Consider the following 13,033-nt stretch of genomic DNA (forward strand, 5'->3'; position numbering starts at 1 on the left):
TCACCTTTTAAATGAGGATAATGCCAGCACCTACCTCAGAGATTATTATAAAATAAAATTAAATAATATGTATAAGCCTATTTAGAGCTCAACAAAGGACATTATTGTAACATTATTATTTGTTATCCTATTCCTAATCAACATAATGTTTTGAAATTTTCTATAAAATTAAAGTTCCAGGACATTATGAGTATTACATAAAATTTTAAGGAAAAAAATTACTTGATCTTCCATTAAAACACTGACAACCAAGAGAAAATTCCTTACTGAGATCACATAAATCATTGAACTCATCATGTCTACATTGGAACTTTCTGTGGGTTGTCTATCTGGAATTTTCTGAGTGCACTCCCCTTAAATTCTTTAGTGGAACTTTTCTTTCAACTAAACTTCACACTGCAGGACTTCAGACAAGTCTCTGACATTTTACCAAGGTAGGAGGTAGAACTTGTCCATGAATTTAGTAAAACTTCTATCAACTAGCTTTCTGTGACCCTACATTAGTTAGCTAGTTTATATATAAAACTCCTCTACTGCGTGTTAATTAATTTTTTTTAAATAAGTGAGATCCTAGGTAAATTATCATTTGATTTCTTTATTTAAGGTGAAATGCATTTTGCTTTTCAAATTAATGACCGTCATCAACCTAATGCAAAACTTTCTCTCTTCCATGTGCCTAGAGAACCCTTTATTCCTCTACCTTGTCACTTACCACAGAATATTAAAGTTATCTCTTTATGTGTTTGCCTCTCTCACTAGATCCTAAGCTAATTGAGGATAGTTACCATGTCTTAGTCATGCTAGTATTGGTAATATCTGATCCCTGCTAGCCCATTATAGATTATCATTAAATACTGTTTAAAATAAAGGCTGTGCAGTGTCATACTATAAAGCTAAACACTAGCACCAAATGAACCAAGTTTGAATACTGGCACTGCCTCTGTGTGAGATCAGACAAATTACTTAACTACTCTGTGCCTCAGTTTCCTCCTCTATAGAATAGGGATGATGATATTATTTACCTTATCAGATTGTTATAGAATTAAATAAATTAAATTAAGACGTGTAAAATGCTTATAACAGTGTGCTTAATAAATAGAATTCATTATAATAAATATGACTATTAGTTCTTAATAAATGTTAGCTTTCATTAAACTAGAAAACTGAGTGGCCCTTTCATGTCTACAAACTAATTCCAAAGCAGGCTCAATCATCTTTAGAGAAGACATTCTGCTTAAGAGACGGCAGGAAGGTGCCTGTGTCCACACCATTCACCTCTCCTGCAGACGTAAAGTGGCCTTCTGATCTTTTTCACTCAGTCCCCCAGGAAGCCACTACCAGTTCACTGGTGTTCACACAAGACATGGAAAATTATCTACTATCTTGCTCTCCTTCTTTGCTCTCAGCCCCAAATTTCAAACAAACTTGGACTAGGACGAGATAGCTAGGATTATATGTGTAAATGGAATGTCAGATTGAGGATCAGAGGCAGCCCAAAGACTCAAGCCTCAAACAAGCTTGAGTTACTTGGAGATTTCAGACCAAGCCACCCTTTGAGTCCCCATTACCCTGCTGACGACCCAGTTCTCCACTTGGCACCCTAGGACTCAGCCTCACCTTGTGGAATTGTGGAGGGTATATTCGAGCTGCCCCATGGTTCAACAGCAGCTGGTAGCAGATCTCAGGCTGGGCGTTAGGTCGCACAGAGGTGACCTTCAGCACATACTGGATGGCAGCACAGCCATTGATATCCATGAGATTGGCTTCTGCGCCAGCTTCCAGCATCATGTGCATGAGCACGTGGTCACAGTTCCAGGCTGCCTTGTGGAGTGGAGTTTTAAAGTCGTCATCCCGGGCGTTGACCTCGGCCTTGTAGTCTAACAGCATGCGGCAGATGAGGTGATGCTCCCTGCTGAACTCCTGCTCTTTAAAGCGGAGGGCCCAGTAGGTGGCGATAGCCAGTGGGGTCTCCATGTGGGCGTTCACACTGTCCACTATGGCCCCGTGCTCCACGTAGAAGGCCACCAGCTCCGGGAGGCCGAAGTGGGCAGCCGTGTGCAAGGGCGTCTCCTCATCCTGGTTGTTGGTCTTCATGTTTACATTCGCCCCTAGAAAGGGAGAATGAGGAAGACAATTATTTAAACATATTTTGTCATTTTCCACAAGATTCATTAAACAGGCCTTTTCTCGCTGCTTCCCCTTCAACCTCTCCTGCTGTATACCACCCATTTTTCCAAGTTCCATTTCTAGACCCCATGGATGCCACTGCTTTGAAACAACAGCGCCACCTGCTGGACAACCAGCAAATGTACTGAGGTGATGGGAGAGTGGGCCTGAGAGCAAAGGATTTCGGCTGGGAGGCTGGAGCACTGTCAGTTGAGTTATAGTTCCTACTCCTAGGTGGATTTGGAAATACAAAGTGATTCCGATAACCAAATAGCTTTTATCAATAGAATAGCAAATATCATTAAAAATGAAGGTTATATCACAATCTTTGAGGTTCATACGTGTGGCTTTAAAAGTCTTCAGTTTCTTGATGAGATTTCTTCAAAATCATCTTTTTCTTTTCTTTCAAGGGAACTAAACCTAAATGTTTGGTCCAAGGAACTTCAGTGGTATGGAAATTGCTCAGCCCTCTGACTGAACACTGACAATATTAAGCTGCCGAAGTCTGTGAGGTTCCTTTGGAATACAACTGGGGCAAAAACAAAAAACAAAAAACACTTTGACCACCAAACTAGACTAAGGGTCATATTTTGAAAGGAAAGGGATAGAAGCTAGTAAAATAAAATACTCATTAAAAGAAAGACAATTAAAGACTGTATGTAACATGTCCAATTTATGGTTGACAAATGTTGTTTAGAAATACAGATTATTAGTGCTTGGAAATCTTAGAAATTATTTAATCCAACCCACTTATCTAACAGACAAGGAAACTGAGTGAATTTTATTTTTTGATAGGGAAGTTAATTACTAGAATGGTCAACTTGAGAAGCTGAAATTTTCCTTCTCAGCCTAGTTTAATTAGGGTGAGCTAAGTGACCCCAGGAGGCCTATTCTGTGATCAATTTTACTGGAAATTTTTATAGTTACTTCAAGAATAAATCTGGAAATACTTTTATTATTATTATTATTGTTATGCCAGCAACTAATATTTATTAAGCACTTGCCATGTACAACATTCTGAGCTAAATGCTTTTCACATATTGCCTCATGGAATCTTCCTAGCAACCCTTGGCAGGAGGTGCATTTTTTTCCTAATTTTACAGATGAAGAAATTTGTTTTTAGACTAAAGCTATACCAAGCTAAGAAGCAATAGAACAGAGGTTTGAAAGCAGACAGCCTGGCTTCAAAATCTCTCACCACTGTGCTATTCTACATCATTATTTTTCTAAAAAAATTTTTTCTGTACTTTCCTCTCTTTGGATATTTGAAAACTTGAAAGTAACAGAAATCATGTTGCATTTTGTTAATTTAAAAAATCTGTTCTCTGTGTGTTGCTCCTTTATGCCCTTTTTTATGGAACCCTCTGATCATATGGAACACATTTAAGAAAGGCAATACTCCTACAAACTTACTCGGTGTCATAAAAAAGCCACCCCTCAGTGAGGTTTCTGAAAGCACATTGCTCTGTAAATTCAGAGACTATCTCTGCTCCTAACTTTCAGGAAGCAGAATTATAAGTAAAAATCATCCCTCACAACAATCTGCCATCTGTGTTCATCAGTATTCTGCCCTGGAGAAGTTCTGGGTCAGATCTCCCTTCAGGTCAGCCCTTCTTTGCTCTGGAGTGAAATGGAATGAATAAGAATGTCTTCCCAGAAGCTAATGCAGGGTCACTTCAGATGCTGGATAATTTCCAGTAAGAAAGGGAATCAAAGGGTCAGGATGAAAATTTTATAGGCTAACTTGGAAGTAACCACGTCCTTTATTTTTTAATGTACTTGGACATTTACAACGGATCCCTGACCTCTTGCTACAACTAGATATACTGCATAGTTTCCTTTTCTGAATAGGAGAGACTTATTTTTTATTTGAATTGTGATTTTGAGTGTAACTTGTCCAGGGACTACATAAAGTAGGATGATTTGACTACTTTTCTATTTTAGATTTTGTGATTCATTCAAGAAATTAGAGACCATAAACATAAATCCTTGGGAACTTAAAAAAATATTTTTTTAATGTGAAAATGCAATGTATTAGTTTCTTAGAGCTGCTGTAACAAAGTACTGCAAAGTAGTACCGCAAACAACAGAAATTTGTTCACGGTTCTAGAGACTGGAAGTGAAATTACAGTGTTGATGAGAGTGGCTACTTCTGAGGGTTTTAAAGGAGAATCTGTCTCATGCCTGCCTCCTAGCTTCTGGTGATGTCCATCAATCCTTGGTGTTCCTTGGCTTGTAGATGTATCACTCCAAGGACTGCCTCTATCTTCACATGGTTCTCTCTGTCTCTCTGTGTCTTCACATGGCTGCCTTCTTATGACACCAATCATACTGCATTAGGGGCCCATCCTGCTCTACTCATCTTAACTAATTACATCTGCAACAACCCTATATCCAAACAAAGTCACATGCTGAGTTGCAGGGGATTAGGACTTCAACATATCTTCTTTTGGGGGGAAGGGAGGGGATACAATTCAACCCATAGTATATAACATGCATTACATAATATATAAAAATATATATGTGCAGTTTAAAAAATATTGTAAAGCCATCACCAATGTAATCACATCCCAGGTCCAGAAATCAAACACTCCCTGACCCGGAAAAGCCCTCTACTGTCCAATCTATCCTTCCACCTCACAACTCCACCATCCTGCTGGAGGTAATATTATTCTGACTTTTATGATAATCATGTCCTTGAATTTCTTTATAGTTTTACCACACTTGTATATACCTCTAAACAAGATAGTTTAGTTTCACTTATTTTTGAACTTTATATAAATGGAATAATCAACACATATTCTTTCATGACTTGCTTCTTTCACTCAACACTATGTTTGTGAAAATGATCTATGTTGTGATGTTTAGCTCTTGTTTGTTCATTTTATTGTGTTCTATCTCACAGTACAAGTAATACTACTAGTGACAGACATTTACAGTTTCAGGCTATTCCAAACACTGCTGCCATGAGTATTCTTGTACATTCTTGTACCCTGGTGCTCATGAGCAGGGTTCACGGGGTTCTATAACTATGAGTGGAATTGCTGGCTCATTGGGTGTGCTTATCTTCAGCGTCATTAGATGGTATCAAATAGGTGTTGTACCAGTCTACACTCCCATAAGCCATGTGTGAGGGTTCTTATCAACATTTGGTATTTTCATTCTATTTAATTTTAGTCAGTCAGATGGGTGCACAGTGATATCTCATTGTTTGAATATTTAGTTCCCTAATTAACAATTAGGTTAGACATATTTTAATATTTTTATTAAACAAATATTGCTTTTTATTTACTATTATAAAGCATTTCCATATTGTTATATTATCATTTAAAATATCATTTAAAAATAACGACATAATATTCCATAGTGAGTTTACCCTCCTGATGGATGTGAAGATTTTTTTCCAAAGTTTTGATCTTATCACTAATGCTACAATTGATACATTTGTGTGTAAATCTTTGGATTATTTCCTTAGCATAAATTCCCCCAAAATAGAGTCATTAAGCTGAAATATCTGAGCTATTTTAAGGGTCTTTATGAATAATTGAGGAAAGTTATATTTATCTGTATCTCTATATTTATATACATCTCTCATTGATGTATGAGTGCTATTTTACTCACCAGTATGTAGTTACACAATTTAAAAAATATCTTTGCTATTTGGAAGTAAAAAATGGTCTCTCTTTTTCTTTTCATTTGAATTGATTTGTTTATTAGAGTTTGAACACTTTGTCTGTAATTATTAACTAGTGGCATTTCTTCTTTAGTTATTGTCCAAATTTTTGTCCTTTTATACTTTGAACCCTTTCTGCTTCGTTTACATTTATATGAGTCACTCATTAAAATAATATTTAAGCCTATGCTCTCAGAATTGGTATACATTTTTTAACTAGTTTATTTTGATTTTTAATACAATAATGTTAACTTTATATGGTCAAATTCTCCCTTTGTTTTTTTGTTTTTGCTTTTGTTTTTGGTATTAGAATGTCCTACTCCTCTCAGAGGTTTCATAACTTATCCAGATTAATTATAATTGGATTTTTAATAGATTTTAAGAAATGTTTAACATTTAATTCATGTGGAACTTATTGTGGTGTACTTACCGATTTAGGAAGAATTGATATTCCTATAGCATAGAGTTTTTTCTTGTAGGAACATGGTCTGTTTCTCTAAAAAGTTTTCTTTACATTTCTGTAAACTATGCCCCCACAAAATTTGTAGCAATTTTCATTTTAGGGAAGACGGGTAAATTATTTCTGGGGTAAAGTAAATTTTAGTGAGAGAAGGCCCTTCATGAACCTTCTAATTTATGCAAGATGGACTCCAGAACTAGCCTGAAATGGTTGCAAATTAGATGGAGAAAAATTTGCATTTTCATTGCCTGATAAAGAACAAGAACTTTTCAGATTTAATCTGTGGGCAAAGGAGACAGAGATTTGATTGCACTGAGAATATGATGAAAAGGGGACATAGGATAAGAATTGCACAGAAAGAGTGGATGCTGGCCACAGAAATGGTACTGTGATACTCCGGAAGCTAGGAATATAGGGACACAGTGCCACAGGAGGGACACAGTGCCAGTCAACATTCAATTTTTTCTGTTCTTCCATACTGTATGATAGTATCCATTCATTACCCTCCAACAGAGAGAATCAATTTCATGAATCCTAGTTATGAGACCTCACATTTCCTTACTTTTTTTCCCAAATAAAATTAAACTGCTTCCAAGTGCCCATTTGTTGGCTTGGCTGATCATCCGAGATCAGTCATCATGTGGCTCCCTCTGCTGGGCTTTGCTACTCCCTACATTCTAAGAGTTGGCCCTCAGAGGCATCCTCTCCAAAGTATCCACATTCCCTCACAGTTCTGTCACCTCAAAAGCTACGTGAGAGTGGGGGCAGGTCTCTGTAGAAACTGTCACCTCTCCATCTTCCCAGACTCAAGGAATCCACATCTTTACTCCATCCCTAAGCCCGCCCTGCCTCCCTCCCTGTCCTAATGAACTTGATTTCTCACAGAGCCTGTGTGTAAGTGGGGAGATCAGTGGGGAGATGGAGGACGAGGCCAGAACAGTGCTCTCAACCCTTTCAGGCGTGCCCTTCCTATTCCGCAATGAAGTCGAGAAATAATATCATCTACCTTCATACATAATCTTTTAAAAATAAACCCAATGCCTAGCTAACATGTAAAGGCAGAATGAAAGTAGTTTCTAATAATTTTAGCTACAGTTATGATTGCCACAAATAATATAAATTGCAATGACATAGTGTACATTTTAATGTGTTATTGACTATACTAGATGACACAATGAAATGCTTATTTGCTTGAACCCATATGTAGACTCCAAGCAGCTACATCATTGAACTGACACAGGTGTTTTGTATTGTAATTCAAATACCATAGATGTCATTGCCATAATGAATGGTATTCCAAAATGAGGAAATAAATCTTGGTCTGGTTTTGCCTTGATTTGTAGCATAGTTGCATTTCTGGAAATTTCCATATTTATTTACAATTCAAAAGTATTTTGCGTTTATATGTAAAATGCAGTTAGGTTAGAAATCTACTGTGTTACTACATCTAAATATCTGTTATTACATCAGTACTAAATCTAAGATTTTTTACAAATCATGAAAGAATTAAAAAATACAGAAAACCTCAGAAAATATAACAGACATCTATATACGAGTACCCATATTTGACAGATATTAATCTTTGACATATTCTCTTTGGTTTTCTTTTTTCCAAGATAAAACTTTACAGAAAAAAACCAGCCCATTTCTCTTTCCTTCCCTCACTTTCTTTCTCCTCAGAGATAATTATTATTCTAAAGTTGACTTTGTCATTCCCTTTAAATTTTTGTTCTTTTATTACTCACATATGCATCCATAAGCAACGTATATACCATTATTTTGTGTTCTTAAAAACCATGTAAGTTGTACTCACTTTTGCAACCTGTTTTTACCAGCCACATTATGTTTTTGAGCAGAGAGCTGATTTTTTCATTTCAACTGCTGAACAGAATTACATTGCATAATTAAACTACAGTTTAGCCGTTCCTCTACTAAAGACAGTTAAGTTATTTTAGCTTTTTCATAATAACAAATACCTTTCAAATCATGCAGGAGTTTATCTTTAGAGAGAGAAACCGAATTAGTGGGTAGTAGTATACAAACATTTTCAATTATATTAAATTATACTCATCAGTGGTTGTGTCAATTCAAATGTCCATTGGTACAGTTTAAAGGTCCAGCATCATTTCCAACACTTTGTATTGTCACACTGTTTAATGTTTGCCAATTAGATGGTATGAAATGATATTGTGATTTAATCTGCATTCCCCTGGTTATCAGTAATGTTTTCTCATATGTCTATATGGGCAACAAGATTTCCACTTGTATGAATTGCCTATTCATAGCCTCTGCCCATTTTTCATTGAATTGTTTGTGTTTTCCATATTTATTTTTTAGGATATAAACAAGATCTTTGTGGAGAAAATGATAAAAACTCTACTGAAGGCAAAGGACTTAAATGGAAAGTTCTGCTATGTTTGTGGATAGAAAGATTCAATAGTATAAGGATGGCAATTCTTCCTGAATTAACCTATAAATTCAATGTAATTCAAACATTTTTTACATAATTTTCAAAGAGTAAAGAACAAATCAATTTTGTAAAAAAAAAAAAAGTAAAAGAATGAGAAGGAAAGAAGAATGATGAAGAAGGTGTACTTAGCTTACCCGATATCCAAGCAAACTATAATTAACACCATTGGTGGGAAGGTAAATTGGTTCAGACTTTATGGAAAACAGTATGGAGGTTCCTCAAAAAAGTAAAAATAGAACTACCGTATGATCCAGTAATTCCACTCCTGGGTATATATCCAAAGAAAATGAAAACACTAATTTGAAGAGATACATGAGGTCCAATATTCATAGCAGCACTATTTACAATAGCCAGGACATGGAAACAACCTAAATGTCCAACGACAGATGAATGGACAAAGACACTGTGGTACATATATACAATGGAATATTACTCAGCCAAAAAAAGGAACGAAATTGGGTCATTTGTAGAGATGTGGATACACCCAGCATCTGTCATACAGAGTGAAGTAAGCCAGAAAGAGAAAAACAAATATCGTATATTAATGCACATATGTGGAATCTAGAAAAATGGTACAGATGAACCTATTTGCAGGGCAGGAATAGAGACGTAGATGTAGAGAATGGACATGTGGACACGTGGAGGGGGAAAGGGAGGGGGGATGAATTGGGAGATTAGGATTGACATATATACTCTACCATGTGTAAAATAGATAGCTAGTGGGAACCTGCTATAAAGCACAGGAAGCTTAGGTTGGTGCTCTGTGACGACCTAGATGGGTGGGATAGGGTGGGGGAGGGAGGTCCACGAGGGAGGGGATACAGGTATACAGACAGCTGATTGACTTCACTGTACAGCAGAAACTAACACAACATTTTAAAGCAATTATACTCCAATTAAAAAAAGTTTGAATTATTAGCCCTGAATGTTCAACTTTTGAATTGAGACTGACTTGTGAGACTTAAAGTGACTATATAACTTTTTTTGTACCTAAGAATTACCAGAGAAGACACAGACCCACTTGAGTTTTCCTCCCACAGTAGGGGAGAAACTAGACCCTCTGAATAATTTTAAAAGGCACTGGAAAACAAAAATAACATTGTTTTATGAATACATCCCATGATCCAGTTAATAGTCATGTGTCTAGCAAATTTTTTAGACAGGGCACCTTTTAGCATATTTTCTAAGAACTCAAATATTGGATACGATTTTTAATTGTCATCACACATTAAAAATAATATTCTTGGGTAATTTTCTCCAAAATATTCCATACGTCCATTCTACTCTTTTTCTAATACTGAACATCATGGAGAAATGGGAGCCCACCAAGTTTTTTGTTCCTTTATAAGCAATGTACTTTTTGTTTGTTTGTTTTGTTAGTGATAGTGTTGAGTTTCCTTCCTTCCTTTATTTATTGAGGTATAATTGACTTACTATATTATATTAGTATCAGGTGTACAACGGTGATTCGATATTTCCATAGATTACACACCATACAAAGTTATTATAAAATATTGACTATATTCCCTTTGGTAAACATTATATCTCTGTGACTTATTTATTTTATAACTGCTAGCTTGCACCTCTTAATCCCCTTCACCTATTTCACCCCTTCTCCCCTCCCTCCCCTGTGGTAACCACAAGCTTGTTCTCTGTATCTGTGAGTCTGTTTCTATTTTGTTATATTTGTTTGTTTTGTTTTTTAGATTCCACATGTAAATGAAAGCATACAGTATTTGTCTTTCTCTGTCTGACTTATTTCACTAAGCATCTCTCTCCCTCTCTCTCTTTCTCTCTCTCACACACACACAAACACACACACACACAAAAGAATACTAGTCTGCCATAAAAAATAATGAAATCTTGCCATTTGTGAAAATATGAATGGAGCTGGAGGGTATTATGCTTAATAAAACAAGCAATCTACTTTTTATTTATTCACCTATTTGTATACTTTTACTATTTTTATTGTTGAAAGTTGATGTCTTATTAAAGATATATCTAGGCTCAGTTTTTTTTTATTGATTTTACCAGGAACCAAACCGACCCATTTCATCTCCACATAATTATCTGTTTTTTTATACAGGAAATTTTTTCTTTATCCTGTTTTTAAGTTTTGGTCATATTCAAAAAGGAAACATTTCTTTATGTATTGAAAGCTATAAAATATTTTTTTGCTTAAAATTTTCATCACCCACTAACTATCAAGTTACAGTCATTGATAAGAAAGCCCCCCTCACAATTTTTTTTTTTTCGGTACGCGGGCCTGTCACTGTTGTGGCCTCTCTCGTTTCGGAGCACAGGCTCCGGACGCGCAGGCTCAGCAGCCATGGCTCACGGGCCCAGCCGCTCTGCGGCATGTGGGATCCTCCCGGACTGGGGCACGAACCCATGTCCCCTGCATCGGCAGGCAGACTCTCAACCACCACGCCACAAGGGAAGCCCCCCTCACAATTTTTTAAACCCCAATCCTCAAGTGCATGAGTGAAAAAGTGGTAAATTACTTATGGCATTCTTTTTAACATTGCCTTTAAAAATTACACTTTTCTTAGAAAAAGTGCTAAACAGGGTGAACAGTAGTTAGGCTCGCTGATTATAGTGGCCTGCAGTATGCATGAGAACAGAAGGAAACATGGAGAAAACATTATCATGGGTTATAATAGTAAGGATTTGAGATGGAATTTTCTTCAGTTTATTAACTTTAGAATCCTCAGTAGCTACTTGTTTTGTCTGAAATTCCATCACCTCCATCAGCTTAAACTTCACCTGCCTCAGTTCAAAATAATGCTAAGGTTTGCACAGGCTTTTGTGCAGTAAAATCACAGTTGTTCAGTGTTCTTTTATGAAAATATTAATAATGCCTGCTATTTTTCAAGCACTCACTAGGAGTTTTACATATATTGTCTCACTTATGATTAACAGTAAGCATTCTTTAGAAACATCTGTTATTCAAAGATTAGACTTCTTTTTTCATATTCAGGACTTTTTTTTCCTGCAAGTTCTGCAACTGTTTCTCAAGTCTGCTTCTTTGTCAAGGATGCAATTTTGTGCAGTGTCAAGTTTGTTATTAACTGTCACCAAAGTAGCCTGCTTTGTTCTAGTTTCAATTTTGCCCTTTCAATCTACAATCTTTGGCAAATATATTTTCCTGTATCTTTCATAGTCTTACCTTAAATGAAATCTTAAATGAAACACCATTTCCCCTAAGGCCCCATTCCTATACACCCACATTCTCAAGGTCTGGAGTTGAGGACTACCTTCTAGATCAACAGCGGTGCTTCTGAACCATTACTCTCTCAGTCTTGTGTACAACTCCTCATCGGTTAAGGTTTATGTCACCCAATGAAGTTACTCTTTATCCCTTTTCATCTGCGATCTCACAAATTCCCAGTCACTCTTCCATTTTCAACAAAGACATGGGTATCTGGCTCAGTCTTTATTTTATCTCTGTCCTGACATCACCCTGCAATACCGTCGCAGATGACGCATTCAACACATTTGCACTCACAATTCCTAAATCTTCTGGGGCAGATTGCATTACCGTTACCAAATATCTTATTGGTCCTTCTTGCAGTGGCTTCCCTGCTGAAGGTTCATACACCTCTACCCTGTTGAACTCAGTTTGAAATACTGGTTCTTGTTGCCCAGTTGCATCTCTATCCTTCCCTTAGTGAAGTTTTTCAACTCTTTCTTGATTGCCAATATATTCTAAATTTTCCTTAGGCTAGGATTTAATCAGGATAGACTAAATTATGGTGTTGTAACAACACTCAAATCTCAGTCGCTGAATGCAATAAAAGTTTATTTCTCACTCTCACACTGTCTACTGTCGTTCCAGAACCAATGTCCTCTATTTGACCTCTCAGAATCCAAGCTACCTTGATCTTCTGCCTTCACCATCTCTACCTGGGGTTTCCTCCAGTATCACAACATCATGGGGAGAAACAGATTTTAAATATCCTATGTGGGCTTCACATTGCCTAAACCTGGAAGTGGCTCATTTCTTCTGTTCACACTACATTAGGCAGAAAGGATATATGATCCTGCTGAACTGCAAGGGGACTAGACTAGAAAGTCTTCCACGAGCCCGGAGGGGAAGAAAACTAGATATTGATGAGCACTAGTTATTTCTACCGCTGCTGACTTGAGTTTCCGTGAGTAACAGTAAGACAAACAAACAACAGTTCTGACTGATTCAATAGCGATGTTTACCTTCTCCCTTTCACGTTAGGGAAGAGGGATCTCTCCTCCAGTTCAAGACAAA

The 13,033-nt window shown here is 36.7% G+C and overlaps 1 protein-coding gene across 1 annotated transcript in view; it reads right to left on the minus strand.

Moving 5' to 3' along the window:
- The window catches only part of ASB4 (ankyrin repeat and SOCS box containing 4), a 66,431-nt gene that overhangs the window by 17,503 nt on the left and 35,895 nt on the right, over window positions 1-13,033 (minus strand). The window contains exon 3 of the mRNA XM_082632178.1: window positions 1,618-2,108. Within this exon, the coding sequence (XP_082488304.1) occupies window positions 1,618-2,108 (491 nt within the window). The remainder of the gene's footprint in view (window positions 1-1,617; window positions 2,109-13,033) is intronic.

Source organism: Mesoplodon mirus (assembly GCF_964341445.2).
Source record: "Mesoplodon mirus genome assembly, chromosome: 9".
Classification (NCBI taxonomy): Eukaryota; Metazoa; Chordata; class Mammalia; order Artiodactyla; family Ziphiidae; genus Mesoplodon; species Mesoplodon mirus.